This window comes from Brachyistius frenatus, unplaced genomic scaffold (assembly GCF_029030835.1).
Source record: "Brachyistius frenatus isolate BFR_SWC_R1_liver_20210118 unplaced genomic scaffold, ASM2903083v1 Contig_481, whole genome shotgun sequence".
NCBI classification, from domain to species: Eukaryota; Metazoa; Chordata; class Actinopteri; family Embiotocidae; genus Brachyistius; species Brachyistius frenatus.
Genome location: NW_027211080.1, coordinates 52033 through 72715, shown reverse-complemented (window position 1 = coordinate 72715; position 20683 = coordinate 52033). Strand labels below are relative to the sequence as shown.

Below are 20683 nucleotides of genomic sequence, written 5' to 3'. Positions count from 1 at the left end.
AATCTCAGTAACGTGTAACAATAAGTCATACAAAAGTTTGAATTCACATTGTGCTGATTTTTATTAACTATTCTACAATATTGTACAATGTAAGCAAAGAGTGAGAGCATGTTCCTGATACAGCCGAATGAGGAAACTGCATTAATCTGAAGTAATTGTCATGTTTTACTTTCCTGTTGAAAAACCACAGTGGTGAAAGAGTCGGCACTTGAAACGAATCAAATACAAGAGTCATTAATGATGCTCTTAAGAACAGTAGTGAGTACAAATGTTCTTGGATTGAGAAGCTTTTCTCAAAGTGGAGCTCCAAGCGTTCACCATTAATTTAAACTGTCTGTGACTCTGGTGGAGAAAACAAAACCATAAAAATGTGTGGTTAAGAAAAGGAAGCAAGTATTTGTGAGCCTGGTGGCTGTACACGTGCAGTTTAGAAATCCATTCAAAGGTCTTCCAGCATCAACGGAACAGTTACATAAGAGCAGGGACATGCATTATCTAATGAAGACAGGTGTACCATCATTTATCAGGATAAATAATGAAGTATCATGAGGTTGCCAATTCACATTAAAAGAGCAAAGTCCGGTGTCTGAGACTTGTAATGCACTCCATTCAAAAGTGAGGATTCAAAGAATCCAGTTTCGTAACAGTTCAGCTAAGCTCACTACAGCAGATGGCAGCTTGGCTGCCAAACCCACAGGAATGAGTCGACCACGAGACGGTCCGCAAAACCGAACGTGCTCTGGGACAGCGAGTTGTTCAAGGTCAGCTTTTTTCAGTTCACTAAAACCCGCAGCACTGAATCGCACGGATAAATCCAGCAGTTTGTGGGTAATTCTTTTATATGGATGTTACCGTTAAATGAAGGAGCAGCTGCATGTTTTCGCTCGGTGACAAATGCTGTCTTTAATGAAGCAGCGACGAGGTGAATCAAGGTGAAACTCCGAAGTCATCTCTTCAGCTGAACGTCCACACCTCCAGCTCCATGACCCGGAAGTCGTCGGTCTCTGCGAGGCAGCAGTTATTAAAAGTGTAGCAGGGGCTGCTGCGGCCCAGATACAGGTTCTCATCCACCCATAGACCGAAGTGACCGCTGTGCAAAAACAAACGGCAGTTAGGAAGAGGAAACTGATCGGTTCAGTGCGGTTTAAAAGGAATATCATTTTTTTACATCACATGCTCGTATAAAATATGCAAGAAAAGGCAGTTAAGAAAGCATTACCTGCCTCCACCAATAGCAAAGCAGTCCAAGTCTCCTTTAATAAAAAAGGAGTTCTCTCCAGTCCATCTGAAACACTGAGGAGAAGATACAGTCACCACAAAACTGAAGTAAAGACAATTCTCAAATTTTCATCTCTTCATATTCACAAATACAGGGTTAATCCTCTTTTATCAATTCAGTGTTCTTTTTTTTTTTTTTTTTTTTTTTAAGGAAGCATGACAAATACTGAAGTTGTGGAAATTTTGTCACATGACATGCGTATCCATACTTTCATTCTTTAGTGTAGTTCAATTATTTATCATTTTCAAACAAAATGCAGAATTTGCAAAGTTTTAGAGTTATTTAACACATTGGCTGAACGAACAGAGGAACAGCAGCACACTCCGGGTGGTTATTGGTCTTCTTACCTTGAAGCGAGGATGCAACATGAAGAGAAATGTTTCTCCTGTGCCGTAGAACGTCTCACTGGGCCTCAGAGGGTGAGAGAGGAAGGCCCCGAATATCTGGTGAAAAAAAGGTCACAACAGACGGCCACAACAACAAAGCAAAGCAATTAAGAATAAAAGATACATCTATGATTTATATATTAAAAAACAAAACTGGCATACAGTGTCTTTACCTCATCCAGTGCATCTTTAATGACAATAAGCACAGGGGAGTCTGTGGCTCTGAGTTTTCTGTACAGAGACTTGAGGCTGGCGCCGTGACGGGATGTGCTGTAAGCCAGCTGCCACATGTAGCCAACTGTCCTGGGGGGAAGCTCCTTGCACAGCTGGAGGAAGATAAAAGGAGGGGAGGAAAACAAATGAAATGGAAATGAACAAAGGAAGCGTGACATCTGAATGCTTGGCACACACAGTAGGAGCCATCTGGGTGCACATTAAAAGGTTACTCGGGGTAAGCTGCACCATGCAAACTTGTTCAATTGTAGAGTTTAGTTGTTAAATATTTACATGCAGCTACTCCCAGGTGTGACAGCTGTGTAACTAAACCAAGTGATGCAACCAGCGTGTTCATAAATGACCCATTTATTGTAAAGAGAAGAGGGAATAATGAATATGGTCCACGTATTTGACATATCACCGTGTTCAGATGCAGTTTAATAATCATGTCAATTGTTTTTAAGGTCAAATATAAGTTCATGTGTATGAAAACAATTATCAAACTTAGCTTTAATTAACCATTATTGATTATATTATTTATCGATTATATTAAGATGTATCTTTAATGTTAGACACTAAGAAGTTGGAGTTACTAATACAGCAAGTCTATGTAGCGTAGCGTAAAACCCGCTGATGTTACCGCTGCACAGCACTTCAGATGTTTCCTCGCAACCAATGGGTTCATTTTGAAGGGCCTTACTGGTTGAGACATTACTTAAGTGTCTCAGTTAAGTAGCCACTTACTTTTGCAGTGATTTTCTCACAAAATCTCTAAACAGCGTCTTCTGACCGTCCAGCTGCTGTCAGGTCACCAGGAAGCGGTGTAGTTGTCATTTTTTGCACTTTGTTTTGCCTCTCTGTCTCAAACTAAACGTGTCCCTCGGTCTTGGTTGTGTTAATGGAAATCACCATTTTGAAATTTGTCAGAAGGACTTCACTTACCAACTATTAGATTTAACAAGCAGCTGGAGTAACCTGATCCACAGCATGCAGGTTATTGACGCTGGGTATGAGGAGGTTGTGTTTGCCATCCGTGTGTCACTCACCTCTCTGACATGCGAGGCCTCTAAAATCTGGCTGTTCTGTACAATATTGCCGAGTCCATCAGGGTCCCTGTCGGTGACCGGGGTCGGCTTGTCCCTGCTCTCCTCCATCAACACCATCTGCAACAATATATAAGCTTTGAAAAAAAAAAACAAACAAACAAACCTGTTTGTTCTAGAACATCCAGAAACACAATAATAGAATTTGGTCTTCATCGGGCATCGAACATTTCAGTCTGCAGTGACTGTTCACAAATGAACACGCCATTTATTCTCTATTATTTATTACACTCTCTATTACTGAGTCTGTGTGACACCAGTCGCTTGTTGTCTGCACTTCTGTGAGACCGAAAAGAACCCACTCACCTCCCAGTCGTCCCCTGAGCTGCGGTGCCTCTGGAACATCTCTTCTTCATCATCATCATCCTCCTCCTCCTCTTCTTCTTCTTCTTCCTCCCCCTTGTCCTCAATGAGTACAAATTCCTCTTCGTCACGGTCCGCCTCCCCCTCCTCCTCCTCTCCTGCTTCGACTATGCACACGTCTGGCCGAGACTGTTGTAAGTAGGCGTGCAGCTCGTCGGCGCTGCAGTGGGAGGAGAACGCAGTCCCACACAAATGTTGAAATGACACCAGCAGCTGCGTCAACATGGTGAGAAACACAACCGTGAGCAAACTGAGGCACTTTTGTTGTCATATAATATATTGTCAACTCACCTTTTACTGGAGACGGATTTTTGATGACATGTTGCGCTAAACAGTATTTGTGTGGAATAGTTGAGAGCTGTAGAGCAGCAGGTCCCAGATATTGCACACAAGTTTCTTGAAAATCTTTAACCTCAAAAGAAAGGCTTCTTTGTTTTTGGTCACCCATGTTAACGGAGTTAAAGAGTAACTCCTTCTTGGGACAGATGGATGGATGGATGTCATATTTAAGTATTGGTGGTAAAAGTAACAATAGCACACTAGAAATAGAGATAGAGAAGTAGAGATATATTTTTTTTAAGGGACAGTGCACGATTAAAAGTCATTGCAGCAGAGTTATCTAACAGCTAATTTGCCTCTGCTGTTCCTGGGCAAGTAGACACAAAATGTTTTCATTGAATTAAAAGTGCAAATACAAAGTCTAAAGTTGCATAACATATAAATACTTAATACTAGTGCTGTATATTATAGTGTAGTATAGCATTGAATTTTAAGTATCTCCATAGTACCTACAATTTTGACTTTGAGTACTTTAGCATTCGTAGTCTCCCACCACTGTTAAACATGAATTGTTTGCATCCTACTGGCCCTTTCACAGCAATCATTCATCTGCAACTAACTACAAACCTACTGAATTCTTTTGCAGTTTTACTGAGGTCAGTGTTTGTGTGTTGATAACGGTTACTGACTGACAAGTACAGAGGAGACAGAAAAAGTAAACGATCAACCAAAGTGACTAGTTTGAGCATCACACCGAGATGGATATGTTAATATTAAGTTGAACTCGTTCTTTTTGTGCAAAACTAAGATGGTGAATTTGAAAAAAGTAATGTCTCCCGTAGACCTGGAGGAGCTTTCTAAAGTTATATTACAGTTTGACCAATCTAAAGGTCAACAAATATTTAAGCTTCTGCTACACAGAACAATTTTTCTGTTTCATCTGGGTACTTAACTGTTGGAGTGTCCCTTTAAATCTCTGATCTTTGTACAGGAGACACGTTACTCTGCCATTAGTTACCTTTCTTGGGAGAGGGCAAGCCAGGCAAGCCAGGCATGCCGTTTGGCCAAAGTTTTGGCTGTTCCCAGCTGAACGCCGACACCCTTTTTCTTTCCTGCCGATGGACGAGCCCGCAGCCGCACAAACATCAAACCGCCAGGACTGCCTGCCGAGGCCCTCCGGGGCACTGGGAGATAAACAAGAGGACAACAATGGATTTAAGGTAAAGGAAATGCTGAAAAGAAAATAACACATCTGTCAGACAGAGTCTGACGGAGCGCGTACACACACCTGCACTCCATACAGATTAACTACATCGGACCCGGGGAAACTTCACCGTTAATTGGCCTGTCAGTAGATTATCAAGGGTGCACACGTATTAGTTCCATCATAACTTTACACCGCTGGTCACTTACTGTAGGTCGGCTCTCCTCTCAGCCTGTTCCCGGGGCGTCCAGTTCAAACTGAGGCGGAGGCGAATCAGCTGTTTAATACGCCTGTAGCGACGCGCAGTTGTGTGATGTCATCGGTATATGTCACAGTTTGGTTTTTTTTTTAATCATAAAAGACAGGTTTATCTGTGAGCTATTTGTTGGGCTCAGTGAAGGATTTTTTTTTTTTTTTTTTTTTCCCGTTGTTTTGTTTTCTGCAGTAAGCAGTAGAATAATAACCTCCAGGTTAAGATAATTGCTTTTTTGTATGTTTTCTTATAATCGATTAGCCTGATGGGAGGGGCTTACTGCGTTTAAAGGGGCATCCTCAGGATGGAGGGTCAACGTGGGCCAAGTTACAGAGAAGTTAACGGCAACTTTGATTGAGACACTGGTGACTTTTGTAACTCTTTGGTTTAGATTCATTTTTGCAAACATTTTTGTTGTTTGTTGATACCGGTTTTCTACTTGCAAATATATTTTTGCCACCAGTCTCCACTTCTGGGAGACGAGCACAATAAGTTGCAACATCACTCTACCTACGACTACGCCATGTTTTGTGTTATCTGAGGTTGAACCCCATCACACAGATCATAAATTGCATTCATACCTGCAGTCTGACTCTTCACAGAAGACTTTGTCTCTGTCCCATCACCGTGCAGCAGGTCTGTCTTCACTTTCCCTGGCGCCTCTTGACCTCCACAGCAGAAGGTGGCAGCACTGCTCAGCACAGCCACTCCCAGGCCGCCCACAGACTCCTCCGACAGCACCTCCAGAGGGCTGCCGTCCAGCTCCCGCTCAACCGCCGCCATGTCTCTGCTCTCCACCTCCTCGTTTTCAGAAACCTCTTTGGTCAGGCTCAGAGCCACACTGGACAAATCTGATGGAGCAGCGGACACCAGAGCTGGAACTGACTCCCCCTTGTGGTTTGGGAGGCTGCCTGCTCGGGTTTTAGTGGTTTTCAACTTCTGGAAAAGGTTCTTACCTTTTCTCCTAAAATTAATAAGGACAAAAAAAAAAGTTGCTGTACTTGCATTTCATGTAATCTGAGTCTGTGTTGTGCATTTAGTGACAGTTAATGACTGCTGACCTCTGCTGGGAGGTGTTGAAGTGAACATGTGAGATGTCAGAGAAGAAGGAGACGGATGCCAGATTGTCAACAGAACAAGACAGAAGGTATTCCTCGCAGCCATGTTCCTTCACCAGAGGATGCGTCTTGCACGGATCAAAGAAGATCTTATTAGAAGTCACCAGCAGGATGCCTGAAACCACACCCTGATAGAGAGAGAGAGAGAGAGAGAGAGAGAGAGAGAGAGAGAGAGAGAGAGAGAGAGAGAGAGAAATTCTTGATGTTTGCCGACTAATGTTTGCATAACTGAGATTAAATCAGTGCTCTTCGACCCCACCTTGCGGTCAGTGATGTAGCGGCAGAACAGTTTAAGGTAGGGCATGGCCTCTGGTCCCTCCCCCTGACAGCACTCTGGTGGTAGAGCCAATAAGCAGAGCTGTCCGTCAGGCATCGGCACCGCCTCCACATCCTGTTAGCATCCGTGTTAACAACAAAATATGGCTTTAAAAAGACAACGAGCACAACAAAAATTACAAAGACGTACAGACTCTAGCTTTACAAATGTAAACATTTCCCGCTTTTCTCTGTTTATATGGTAATAAACTGGACATAACTGGGTTTTGACCTGTTGGCTCAGACAAAACATGACATTTAAATATGTATCTTGGATTTTTTTTTTTTTTTTAATTTTAACTGACATTTTCTTTTCCTAATTTTTGACATTTTATAGACTGGCATTTTGGTCCTGGATACAACTGCAGTGCACAACTCAAGCGAGTCAACCAACTAAAGCCCAGAAACAAAGTAAAATATCTAATTTTCTAAAATCTTTTACAATATGTTTGTGGGTGTTTTTTTTGTGCCAGATTTTCTGTGCGTTGAAAACACTTGCCTCAGTTTGTAAAGACCTCTAATTCCATGCATGTGTGCAGAAAAGACTTGAAAACACAGCTGAAGTCGGTGCATTTTATTTCTGGGATTGAAGTTCTTAACATAATTTTCAAGAGTCCGAATTTGATGTTTGCTTGCTGCCCGCATAATTTTGGAAACAAAAAGCCTTTCAGACATAAAAAAAAAAACAAAGAATCGTATTTTTGTCTCTCTTCCTAAATTCTGTCTGTGCTCAGTGCTGTTGTGTGTGTGTGTGTGTTGTTGCTCGTTTCCATGGTAACATGTTCATTCGATCCATTATAAAACCTCCTCGCCTCATATTATTCTCACCACAGCTAACAGCTGGAAAAATGCATGGTGATCCAATTAAGATAAAGAGCTAGCAATGTCATTAAATTGGATTTATTATAATTGCATTATCTTCTGCCACTTTGCAATAAATCTACCTTCTTTTCATACACTAATTTGTTGTATTGGTTGTGGCTATAGCACTGTATATTTTCAACATTTTCAAAAGTATTCCATTGAAAATAACAGGATTGAAAATCTGTAAAACGTAAAAATACAAAATTATTAGCAGCAAAATGTACCTTATTAATTAGTGTAAAACTTACTCTTTATGCAGAAAATTTCCCCTGTGAGTAATAAATTATTTGTATATATGGCTGGGCAATATGCTCAATAATATATATATTTTTTTACTGTACATAAGTACAGTGCATGTACTTGGTTATTTTCCACAACTGTCCTTCAGTTCAATGACAGGCATTTTTTTTTTAACACCGTAAAATGTGTGCTTTTTAAATTCCTGACACACACAATGCACGCAGTTGTTTTTTTCTGCTTACCAGCAGTTTGTCATATTCTGCCTCTGGTGAGGGGGACTGAGGCTGAGCAACGAGTCGATCCAAATGCTCCCGATCCGCTTCCACCTCTGGTTTCTCTTTAGGATCCAGTTGTGAGTGAGCTGATCCTTGACTTAGGGATGTGTTTTTTCCCTTCGGGATGACCAGCTGCTTCAGAAGAGAAGCCATTATAAGAATAGCTCTGACATTGATATGGACACATTCGCACAAGAGTGATCACTTCCTCTTTCTACAGGCCTGCACTTCCCCTCCTCTCTGTTTGTAGTCACAACTTAGTCCCACAGGACTTATGAGGGTTGTAGTTTAACAGCTACAATACCCCAGTTTATAACATTAAAATGACTAAAGAGAAAAATCTAACCGCCTGCTCTTCACCAGAAAAGAGGTTTTGGGTGCGGTATTGATTACATGAATGGGTTTAAGCAACACAGTTCCTGCCTTGACCTGTCATGCTTGAGGTCATAAGGCAGACAAGGCCTTGTTTTGCATTTCAAATCAACAGCAGCAGTCGTGTCATTTCCTTCTTTTTACACGCACTCACGCAATGAGTGTGCGAGTCACATGTCAGGAGCTCTCGTGTGCTCACAGTTGACTCTTACCTCTCTGGGGATGAGGGCAGCAGACGAGGAGAATGGTTGCGTGGAGGTATGGGAGGGGCGTTGGCTCATTTTGCTCTTCTCTGCTGAGGATGCACCGTTACCGTTGAACTTAGAAGAGACGCTGAACACCGTGTCCCCGGGGAGACCCTATAAAGGGAAACACGGCAACACAAGAAAATGGCTGAATGGCCTTTTTCAGAAGAAGTTCAAAGCTGATCACACACCAGCGATATTCTTTATTCATGCGTGAGATAACCGAGTTTGTTTAGGGATGAAGGAAAATATTGTGCATCCATCTTCAAAACTCCAATTTGTCTGTCATTCCAGTGGGAAAAATATGAAGGAGGAAAAACCCCGCAGCAAAGGGCATTAAATGTATTGTCATAGAGCTCAACTCACCACGAGTTTAATATAATTACAGACTCAAATACCCCCTGCTTTCTCTCTAAAACAGTTCAGTTCAGTGCAGTTTGATGTGAACCTGAATATAAAATGTATATATGATTGTCTGCAAGTAAGCGCATCTATTTAAAACTGTGGGAGTCGAAGCATCATAACTGTCATCCACCGACAGATGGATCCATTGACCTAAATTAGATTACTGGCGCCTGACAGATGATATGACTGCAGAAAATCACTCGTGTGGGTGAGAGCCTGTAGATGTGTGGGGGGACGGGTGCATATCCACATTTTAAGGCATTAATTATATTTGTGTACAAGTACATGTCTTTTTTTTTTAGCAGTAGCAGGATGAAAAATAGCTTTTTTGTTAAATTTTAACATCCACTATAATGTGTTTCCAATATTTAGATGTGAAAACATCTGAAATACAGTCGAATATAATTCAATGGCATCTTAAATGGTTGTAATTCACCCTCCGATATAACATATACATACACTACATCTGATTTTTTCCAATAAAACAACAAAGGTGTATACATATAGAGGAAGAAAAAAAGAATCAGAAATCGATTAGGATGAGCATGGATTATACAGTGAAATATAAAGCAAAGCAAAAGTACATGTACGAACTAATAAGCACTAATGCCCTTCCCTGATGCGTGATAACACAGAGCCGATCACAGCGGACAGAAAATCAACAATTGTTCTCTTTTTAGCCTGTAATTACAAGCTTACTATTAAATTAAAATCCCAGCTAACAAATACCTTAGAATAAATGTCTGAAAATACATTCCTTTGTCTGTATTTGCTGCAGAGTCTCTGAAACAAACTCTGTTTCCCCATGATGTCGGAGAACAGCCGAAACAGCTCCGACAACTCATCGCTGAACTTTGGATGCTCTTTATCAAACTCTTTCAAGACCATAAATTGTGACACCAATTACCGGCCGCACAGCTCTTTCTCTTGCTTACCTAATCAGACAATACAGAAATGCAGCCATACCTTTTCCCACAGCTGTGCTCCTCACTGAAGCGTAGAAAGTCACAAACAGAACAATGTGACTCACCCTGCTGCTTGTGCTGTCATCAGAAAGTCCACCCACATGCTCTTTTATCACTGCAGTATTGTTTAGATCCGATGAAGTCCCTGTGAGGAAGAAAAAAAAAAAAAAAAAACCATTTCTGTCATGCCTTATGGCAAAAACACACTGAGCACAGCACGAAGTATCGGGAAGCGGTGCCTCATCGCGACCCCCTTACACGATCACTGCAAGTCACTGCCACTCCTGTCACTATGGAAATAACTTCATGCATAGACATTAAATTGCCAACCGGCCGCATTTTCTCACTCAGCTATTTTGCATGATGCAAGCAGTTTGAGGAGTACCTTGAAGGTAGTACTGCCGCAGCTTGGGGTTTCTGATGTGAGGGATGTGGTTGAGAGGCCGGCCCTCAACGGGCTGGTGCCGGCGCTGGCTGCCGGCTGTGGCCTCTTGCATCCCTCGGGTTTGCGGTTGCGTCTCCGAGGGCCGCTTCGCAAACTGTGGAGGCTGAGAGACACCGGCAGGCAGCTTGGATCCCAGCCTGACAGATGAAGCGGCAAAAAACAGAGCGGATACTATTACATTATCACAAGGCAATATTTACACACAAAAGCTCATGAGAACAATATCAGGCCCCTTGATCCACTGCTAATAAAAAAAATATTGATTAGTGCGGCTTTAAAAAGGAAAAATCCGCTTGACAACAGAACTCACATTGTGTTGTCATAAAAAAAATCAATAACTATAAACACACAAATGGAAAGCAAAATCTGAAGACTTGCTGTAAGTTACGAATGTCATGTGCTGACCTTTTGCTCCTCGACACAGAATTAGTGACTGAATCAAAAAATATCTTTATCCCGTTAAGTTTGACTTATGGTAACAGTATCATAGGAATTATTCCTTTATTTGCTATCTGTAAAGCCGATGACGCAGTAGAGAGAAGTTCACACATATGAAAGATAGAAGAGATTATTTCAATTATCAAGATAGTCATTTCATTTTATGCGTATGTTTACGTTTGCGTATTATGTAGCTCGTCCTCGTATGACCAACGCTGAGCACACATTGCAAATAGCCCCTTTCGATCCAATTACAACACTGAAAAAAAATAAACCTCCACACCCCAGCGTAGTATTGTTGCGCCCTCTTTGACACTTAATGCAAGAGCACCCATTGCGCCGGGGGGGATATGGCCTTGAGCATCTAGGTAAACTTAAAGAATCATATTATTGGCCTGCAATATCAGCAGAAACATTTAAAGTTGTTAATGGACGATACTGATGATTTGCTTATGTTTTTGTGCTAATTCTAACTAATAAAGTGAAAAATGCAAAGATATACAATTTAGTATCATAAAAGACAGAGAAGCAGATGCACACATTTAAAAAAAATATTATTTTTATGTTTTGCTTGAAAAAAGATGAATGACTTCTTATAATTTTCTGTCATTCCACCAATCAGTAGTTTAGGTTCAAGTGTCCACTTCCTAATCTTTGGCATCTTATTCAGTCTTAATTTAGACTTCAACCATCAACATGAGATTTTTTTTTGTTATATATGCGGCACTCACAGGCCAAGGATCCAAGTCCACACCTAAATATAAATAGTGTTTCAGGGTGGACTTTCCCTTTAAAAACTGGGATAAGAGGATTTTGTAGTTCATAGAATTTGAAGTGTGAATAACAGAACCAAGCAGTGTTCACAGTCACTGCTGAGATATTTATAGGGGAGTAGGTGTTGTCTGTGCATCTGCTGGAGAGAGAGCCGGAGTGGCTGGCAAGATGCTGCGGTTCTCCCCTACATGATGCTGTCAGTGTGGAATCCTTCAGTGATGGTGTATGAAATCACCACATTTAATCTAAAATGATATCACCTTCTGGAGAAACACTGGATTGTAGCTGAAATCTGAGAGGCAAAAGCACCAGCCAAATGTGTCACACTTCTCCTATGCTGTTTTCACAGTAATCCACATATTTAGGGGCCTGACCTGGTCTTCACGTTGCCAAAGTAGCTCGTCCTGGTCTTGTCCCTCTGGGGCTCGTGGTCCATGGCTCCTAAAGTCCCGGGCCTCCTCACAGACTGAGCCATTTTCGGTTTTCTGTTTTTCTTTATTCTGATGTTGGCAGCGGTGGCAGATGCAGAGACATGAGGGGCTCAGCTGGCATCCTTCCTCCTCCTTTTACTTCCCATGCCTACTTTCTGCCCCAGTTACAGCACCTACACAGGACAGCAACTAAAGTCATAACATGTGGGCTGATTTTTTTTTTTTAAAAACCATCCACTAGACATAGGAAGGGGGGGAGAGGGTGGAGAAACACACTGTATCTGCAGCTACATGACCCCCATAAGGAGCCAGACCCCCCGCAGAATAATGGAGTCTGGTTTCTAATTCGATAAAACTGTCAATAAACCCATATCATTAGTGTGTCAGAAGCACTTGAGATCAATGAGGTTGTGACGCCAGGGTGCTGACCAGGTGGGACGAATTAGGTACATTTTGAACTCATTTCTGTCATCACGTTAAGTGGCATATCTTAACAGTACACAGCTGCATTTAGAAATGACCAAAAAAATAAATAAATAAAATTTAAAAAAAAACTCCCTTCAATATCACAGGAATGCATCCTGCATCCATCCTGCAGGAGCCCCATTTCTGCAACTCATACGGCATTCCCAGGGCTCACATCCCTCTGGGTGGTGATATATGTCTGTCATGTCTGAATTAGCAGGAACAACAGGGTTAGCTCAGCTTTGTCCTGCACACTTCAGGAGCTCCTAACATTTCTTGAGGAAACGGTAAAGAAAACACAACAAATTTGCTTCTTGCTCGTTGCTCAGGGTGCTATCATCATCATCATCATCATCATCATCATGGGGGAAGTAAGCATTTCAGACGACATGCCAGAATGACGGAGACAGCAGCTATGGCAGAAATAAAATGACTTTCAGCAGCAAATGTAACAAGAGATGGAGGAATTTGGAGGATCTGCAGGTGAGTATTACTGCTACTGACCTGTGTCTTGTCCGGAAATGGAGACGGGTGGCGGTTATACGAGCGTGTCTTCATATTGCAGTGTTATGATATCACTGCAGACAACAGTAGCAAGTTCAATATTCATGCTCCGCCCTGAGCTTTCAGAGCTACCTGTCAAGATAGTTCCTTCCCTGCCGGCAGACAACTCGCAAAGGCGGAAGTAGGTGACAGATATATATCTTGAGTTTTCACACATCTCTGCGCTCTGCAAAGAAAAAAAAGTGTATTTGCCACAGGTCCAGAAGAATTATTTGCCAGCGAGACATTTCCCTTTCATTTATTTAACTATCCTAGAGTTGTTTATCTATATAACATTTATTATTATTTTTTATTTTTATTTTTTTATCATTAAAACAATAGATCCTTCAAGCAAAACATAAAAATTCCATTTTGCGGCAGGGCAATAACCGACATTTTAGTGCTTAAAATTTCAATAAAATATGATGCTGTTTGATAAACAAACAATCTCTGTCGCTGTTTTTCTGATGGAGCCGTGGTGATTTTTCATAAAAACAATTTTATGGACTTTATCTAACAATACATAATGCAAGCAGCCAACAATAAAAATGTGTGTACAGCTGATGTGCATAGACATGGCAGGGATATTACAATAACATAAAAGGTATTATAGGCTACTCAGTGGCCTTTTTAGTATTATTTTTTTTAAATGCACTGGTTTTTAATTTTTTTTAAATTAAATGTTCTATCTATCTATCTATCTATCTATCTATCTATCTATCTATCTATCTATCTATCTATCTATCTATCTATCTATTAGGCATCCACGTAAAATCTAAGGCGTGTACGTTTCAACCGTAGACTGTAGTTTCAACACCATTTTTATTGGTTAATTCAGGCTGCATGACAAAAATAATCAACATGGATAAGCTTGGCTTCCTGCTTGTAAGATTTGCTTTGTAGATATAAAATAAAGATAGATAACAACAACAACAACAACAACAACAACAAAACAAAAAAATCTTGTAGGAATGTCTGTCGTATTGCGTAGGTCCACATAATTTATTTTCAAAGAAGGGGAAGATATTAGTCAGCAATAAATCGTGCCAGTTTAATAAATAGAGCTGCCAGTGCTCATCCCCGCCGGTAGGAGGCGGTCTCGTACCGGTTCTGATAAAGGAACATCGAAGGCTCCAGCCAATGAGATCACAGGACTCGGAGGCACAAGTTTCCGGCCTTAGCGATCGACTACACAACAACCTCACACGTAACGTGGAAGCTGCGGCTCGTTGACGCCGTCACATTTGAGCTCTCCGTCGTTCAAGCTTTGTAAGTTACTCTTCTGCCGCGTTCATTGACTTTCTACGGAGATGAGTGAAACATTATAGAAAAAATGTCGGTCAAGTAATGCGTTTGAGGGTCAACCAAAGGAGGAGGGGGGGCTTTTGTGAGCTGCCGCTAAAGCTAGTTAGCTACCCGCTAATGACATACAGAGCTGCGATGACAAAGTTGTTCAAACTGTTTTTTTTTTAATGCCCATAAATTCATAGTTTTATTATTATTATTATTTTTTAGATTGTTTCGCCAAAGAAGTGCAGATTACTAAGAATAGCCATCTTCTGATTTTTTTTTTAATTTTAATTTTTAATTTTTAAATATTTGATTGTTTTCGATGCTTTTTGAAAGTACGTGTTTGCATGTGACAGGCGGTGTTTGTCCAAAACAAGATCTTATTGATCTCACTGTTCCTCTAATAATCAATTATCGGTACAAATTAACATCACTAAGCATTAAAAAAAAAAATCCGAAAACTCGAGCTATTTTTTTTTATAAATTCAGAAGCTGTCGTCATCATATTTACTTTAGAAATGACTAAAACAAATATCTTAGTCTCGTTTTAAAATGAAAAAAAAAATTATGATTGGTTTCAGGCTGCAAGTTATTTTTTAATAACGGTTAATCCGTCAATTATTTTCTGGATTAATGCATCTGTAAAATCAGACAGAAATATTCGGATTATTTTATCAAAGAAGACGAAAGGAAACAGAAAATATTCAAGCTGGAATCAGACAATTTCAGCATTATTCAACAATTTTTTTTTGATTGTCAATCAATTTATCGTTGCAGCTTTAGATTGATCCCTCTTCTAATTATTTAAGTAACAACTTGCCTGAAGTTGTTGGTGAAGTAAAAGTTTTGCTTAAGTTGTCCTCCTGCTCGTTTCTCTCAACAGATGCTCTCACTAATCACTAATTTATATCCAGAGAATTGGCAGTCGCACTAACATGGCATCTGTTTACTGAACTGCTCCGTTTTCAGACAGCGCTAGCACCAAGCATTGGTGTGTAACTTCCCAACGAATGAGACAGACCCACCGTCACCATGGACACGGAAACGGTAAGTTTGCTCTCTTGCTGTTCACGGGTCCGTGCTGTTACCGTACGGTTTACTCAACACGGTCTTTTACCCTCCAGGATTGTTCGGGAGTGCAAATTGTTGCAGAGACCACTCGTATTATTCCTCTGGAGAGCCTGAGGGTTTGTTTTTTTTTTTTTTTTTTTAAATGTTTTGCAGGAAGTTATACCCATCTGGCAGAATAAGCCTCATGGATCCACCCGCAGCGTGGTCAGAAGAATAGGTTCCACTCTCCCACTCAAACCTCCACAAAGGGCATGTTTCCAGGTACATGCAATATCCTTATGACATCCCTACATATAAAATACCCCTTCACACAGCATTGACTTTTGTCCTTGTGGATTAGGAGCTACCGGGCATGCCCACTCTTCGCCCTATGGACGGCCCCATGGTTCCTACCTTGGCAGACATAGCCTGGATTGTTGCAGATGAAGAGGAGACATATGCCAGAGTGAGGTAAATCTGCATTTAAGCCCCGAGAGACTATTAGTCAACTAGTCGGTGCTCTTTAAGTCCATTACACCAGACTGATTTTGCAGCTTAATAGATGCACACATGCAGCCTAAAGGACTGCTGTACGGTCCTATAACAACCGTGTCCCGTCAGAGAGGTGTTGGTATACGTCTGTGGTGGTTTTTGCTTTATATTTGTATTGCATTTATAAACTTGACAAAGCAGGATTTATGAAGTTTCTATTGTACTGGATTGCATCAGATTGGACAGTTGTGCCTATTAAACTCATGCATAGATCAGTTATAGGACATTTTCTGGCCAGTAGGTAAAGGAAAAGAAAGATATCAGATAATGTGCCAGCACACGGTAAAAGAGAAACTCGAGCCCGTTCAAATTTACATGATAAATGCTGCTGTTTGGTGACGGCAATCATCCCCTCTCGTGTGTTTTTTTTTAGGAGTGACGCACGTCCTCTGAAACATGAATGGCGGCCCACACCACTCCTGGTGCTCCACAGGAACTCATCTGTGCCCAACTTTCGCCGCGAGGGCAAGAGGATGGAGGGGCTAAGGAAGCCTGGCGTGACGGCAATGAACCGGACCACCGCCCTGCAGGACGAGCTCAGCAGACTCCGCGCTCAGATCGCCAAGATTGTGTCCAGTGATTCCGGTGGGTAACCCAGCCAGAGATGGACCACCGTGCATCTTTGTTTTGAAACGTGAACATTGCGGCCCTGTCGATTTTTAAGATCGCTCTGTTGACCCGACATTCAGCGTTTTCACCACAGAGTTACTGTCTTGATGTGACTGTGATTCTTTCGTCGCCAAGTCGGCTGCCCTGATTCTCCTAAATCTCTTTGGTACTAAAATGTCTTGGCGTCGGATTGTAGGTCAGCGGCTAAAGATAATCTCTGCTGTTCTGTGGCAGATGGGCGTCACCCTTTTAAACAATTCAACAGGGATGCTGTGGGGAAGTGTCTTGTATACACTTGTATTGTGTTCCTGTTAATTTAACAAACAAACAAAAAATACACAACGTCACAAATCGGTAAATATGCCGTGGTTAATTGGACAGTGTTCAGACAAACAAACCTCCTTTAACTAAAACCACTGTGCAGACCAGCTCATTTCTCTACACTGCTTTCATTCGTGCTTCCAGGCTCCAACCCGCTGACTCCCGACCTGCTCTCCCCCGACGACACAAGCATGAGCTTTTCCATGGCGCCTTTCGAGACGGCGTCCTACCAGCCGGCCGCCACGGCCGCCGCCTCCTTCGTCATCAGCGATGTCACGGAGGAGGAAGAGGAGGAGGAAGACGAGAAGGATGTTGTCTCTGTGGTGTCAGAGTTGGTCCCCGACCCTCTGCCGCCTATTTCCATGACGGCGTCCGCGACCTTTGACCTGGACAGGCCCAGCATGGACTTCCGGGAGGCAGAGGAGGATACAGTGTCACTATCGAAGTCCACCAGTTTCGCTGATGTCATGGACATCTTGAAGGACATGAACCGCATGAAGATGAGCAAAGATAGGTCAGACATGTTAGAGTACTAAAAGCCTCAAAGTTTGCTCTATGTTTGTCATTTGTAGTGATTGCTTCTATGTTTTTTTTGTTTTTTTGCCACGTATCATTACAGGTACAACAGAGGCTGTACGTCCCTCAGAGAGGAGGACTCGGCCACACTGATTTCAGAAGCTCTGAGGAAAAAGTTTGTCTTGAAGGATGAAGATACTGCCACTGTGAAAAGGAAGTAGCCCGATCTCGTGTTCAACATCAAAACCCGATCCTGCTGCTCCATGTAAGTCAGGAGAGAGGAATACAGTTTTTGTCGTTCTTGTTGTCTTGGTTGTTTTTTGTTTTTGTTTTTTTTAAAGCATTTTATATCATAAACCTTTGATGGCAAGTAGTAGGTTAAAGGTACAACATCCGAAGATTGTTGGTTCAAAACATTCAAAAATGAACAACAGAAAGCGGGAAAAAAAAACAACCATTTTGACGTGATGTCAGACATTTACTTATTGTGTTACACCGAAATACCGAAGTTAGCATCCTAACCAGCCAGCTCTGGTCCTTCCTGTTTCACAATACCACCCCGCTCTTCTAACTGTCACGCCAGCGTCTTGTCGGCCCTCGGTTTGACAAGAAAAGTACTGCGTATTGATAACCTCTTGTTAGAATGAATGAAACGGTGAACCCTTCACGATCGATGGCTAAAACTGCAAATTAGAAGCAACGCAAGAGTAAACATCGGCTTTGATCTCCACCGCTGGAGATGTTAATGTTGAACTCGCGTTTCTTCAGGAACACAAACCGAATGGAAAAACATTGCAAATGCCGTCAATATGCGGCTTCGCGGTGGCTGTTAAGAAAGCTATTAAGTAAACTCTTGGCCATTTTTTTTTTTAAGTCAGTCCACTGCTGGGTCTATACAATTTCACTTTACAATCAATAGTTATAAAAAGAAACGCAGAGCATGAATATGCGAGAAGTGTGTGCTGGACTGAGGGCAGCCTGGATCTCACCATCGCCTCCATTACAAGACGGGACAAAAATCTTCCATATTGCACCCTTAATATTTTCAGTGGCAAAATGTTTTTGCTTAGTTATTTTTTTTTTTCTTTCTCTTATTGTTTTTAGGCCTCGGCCTGTGGAATATGTACCCATGGATCCACAACCTTTCTCCTCCTCAGACCCGAGGCAATAGCTGTCTGCCCGAGTTCAAACAAATAAACAGTTCAGAACACAAATGTGAACTTCACCGTGCTGATGCAGTTTGAGGGGGAACAACCAGCTCTTGGTAACAATAATCAGTTTAAGCACTGCATCCCATTTTACATTCAGTGATTTTTCTCCCTCCTTTGTTTAAATTTCTTTCAATGAGGACACAACAGACTTGATTCCATAAATGCACGTTTCTTTACAGTTGTGTAAAGAAGTCCTCTGACATACTTGAAGATATTTTAATGTACAGGTGAAACGACTCCAGTGTACATGCAGAGATTTGCTGTAGCACATTGTGTATGGGGGGGGGGGGATATAACTTTTGCTGTTCATATTTGCATTACAATTTGCAAATGTGCACGGCATCAAATACTGCAATGTTGCCTGCTCCGCTGCACCTCTATGCCCGTCCTTCTGTGTGTGATTAACATATAGATTGATAGCCACTGAGCCACAGGACACCGGTTTTGAAACTCAAACTGAAAGGAGTCACAGTGCATAAATAATCCAGTCTGAAGAGTGAACTGTTTGATGTGTAAATCAGAAGGACACGAGAGTGAAGTCTGCAGCCGTCGCAACACATACAAGCGTCTGCAGGTCTTCTTAGATGCACATTTCTGTGAGCTACCTGGTGGAGGACACCACCTGTATAAAGCAGCGACTTTACTCTGGGCAGATACAGCTGAGCGTGCGTGTGTGTGTGTGTGTATAAAAGAGCTTTTACATCATTCTGTATGCAGACTTTTGACAAAACTATAGGTAAACTCTTTAGGAGTCCAGATTGTAATGATGCATATTGTCATTGACGCCTTACCGCCGATCTATTCCCTGTTTTAATGCCTAATTTCATTCCCATATTAGTTTAAAGTGCTATGGGTTTTGTTTAAATCAGCCCGTCCCTCATTGCCTGCCCTCCGTTTGTCCTCCATTCTTTACTTTAATAATAACAATACCCCCAAACATACAGTCACTATGCGCGTGATCCTGACTGTTTGATTAACAATAAGCCCTCACAAGAAAATACTTTTACTTCTATATATCTCACTGCTACTCTTTTGTTAACCGCCATGCGTATGCGTCCTTGAGTGGGAATCCTGTAGTGTAGTTTTGCTGTGTGAAAAGTTACTGCTAAGCTGTTTGAACTGAACAAGAATGTGCCCATGTCTGTGTTGTTGTATGCAGTGAAGTGTTTTTTTTGTTTTGTTTTGTTTTGTTTTGTTTTGCTGGAACTGGCCCACAACTTGTAATTCATTCCCTCGTTGGTCAAAGTGGCAAAATGCAGAGGTAAATACTATATGCAAGTGTAAATGTCAGCGACTGTAACTCTGTGCTTGAGATGGTGAACCTTTACACCGCATTCACCACCATCTGCATCGTAAGTCCTGATGATCCGTGGAGGGGACGTTTTAATTTAGAGTCCTTGTTTTGAATTTCTGCTTTTGTCTGTCACCATAACTACCACGTCTATGTTTTTTTTTGTCATTTAAGAACTTGTAAATGTAAATAAAGAATGTGCTGATGTTTTGAAACTAATTAATTTTTTTTCTTTTTTCACGTGATTACCATGCAGTGACAAATGTTACCACATGGAGGCAGTGCAGGTGAACAAAAGTAGGGATTTGTTTTAATTTTTTCTATGTGAAGGTGATCGTCTTAATTCTCTTACAGACACAATTTACCAGACATCACTTAAAGAAGGAGGTCATCTACGATCAGTATGGATGAGTAGTAGTGGTGGAAAGTTAGTTTGAGCTTCCTGTACTTGAATATCTAAATTGTTCACTGCTTTAAACTTTTACTCCACTTCATATGGAAATATTGTATTTTCCATTTGACATTTTTCAGCCTTTTTTACATACAAAAATATATATGTTTATAAAATACGATTCATTATAGATGAATCCACCCAAATGTACAAACTGACTTTAGATACTTTAACTAAAGTAAATTATCTGAATTATACCTCCAACACTGATGAGGAGTTACAAAGAAAGAAGGCTGGAGGTATTTATTTACATTATAAATCAGTAGTGTCAGTACTCGGATCTTTTACGCAGATAAAATGAGATTTACTCAATACAAAAGTATTCCAGTGCAACTACTATATTTACTATCAACAAGACTTATTGTTGGAACGTTATTATTCATTCATTCGCATCTAAGCAGGACTTTAATGGGG

At 41.3% G+C, this 20683-nt stretch overlaps 2 protein-coding genes across 3 annotated transcripts; one reads left to right on the top strand and one right to left on the bottom strand.

Moving 5' to 3' along the window:
- Positions 1 to 42: 42 nt before the first annotated feature.
- On the bottom strand, positions 43 to 13065 carry LOC138614317 (nuclear receptor coactivator 7). Of its 2 annotated transcripts, none has more exons than XM_069687685.1 (16): positions 12940 to 13065; positions 11914 to 12143; positions 10268 to 10464; positions 9948 to 10027; positions 8480 to 8626; positions 7863 to 8030; positions 6461 to 6592; positions 6145 to 6329; positions 5665 to 6047; positions 4645 to 4810; positions 3291 to 3507; positions 2928 to 3044; positions 1839 to 1991; positions 1627 to 1722; positions 1220 to 1293; positions 43 to 1090 (listed from the first exon to the last, which is right to left on the bottom strand). In XM_069687685.1, the coding sequence occupies exons 2-16, from the start codon at positions 12012 to 12014 to the stop codon at positions 955 to 957; spliced, it is 2352 nt and encodes a 783-aa protein (XP_069543786.1). In that variant the 5' UTR covers positions 12015 to 12143; positions 12940 to 13065; the 3' UTR covers positions 43 to 954. The 2 variants fall into 2 exon arrangements, with proteins under 2 accessions (XP_069543786.1, XP_069543787.1); XM_069687686.1 differs by having other exon boundaries at positions 7863 to 8027.
- Positions 13066 to 14160: 1095 nt separating this feature from the next.
- mtfr1l (mitochondrial fission regulator 1-like) lies at positions 14161 to 20037 on the top strand. The gene is made up of 8 exons (XM_069687691.1): positions 14161 to 14247; positions 15238 to 15315; positions 15493 to 15600; positions 15680 to 15789; positions 16244 to 16455; positions 16945 to 17314; positions 17420 to 17581; positions 18421 to 20037. The coding sequence occupies exons 2-7, from the start codon at positions 15301 to 15303 to the stop codon at positions 17535 to 17537; spliced, it is 933 nt and encodes a 310-aa protein (XP_069543792.1). The 5' UTR covers positions 14161 to 14247; positions 15238 to 15300; the 3' UTR covers positions 17538 to 17581; positions 18421 to 20037.
- The last annotated feature ends 646 nt before the right edge of the window (positions 20038 to 20683 follow it).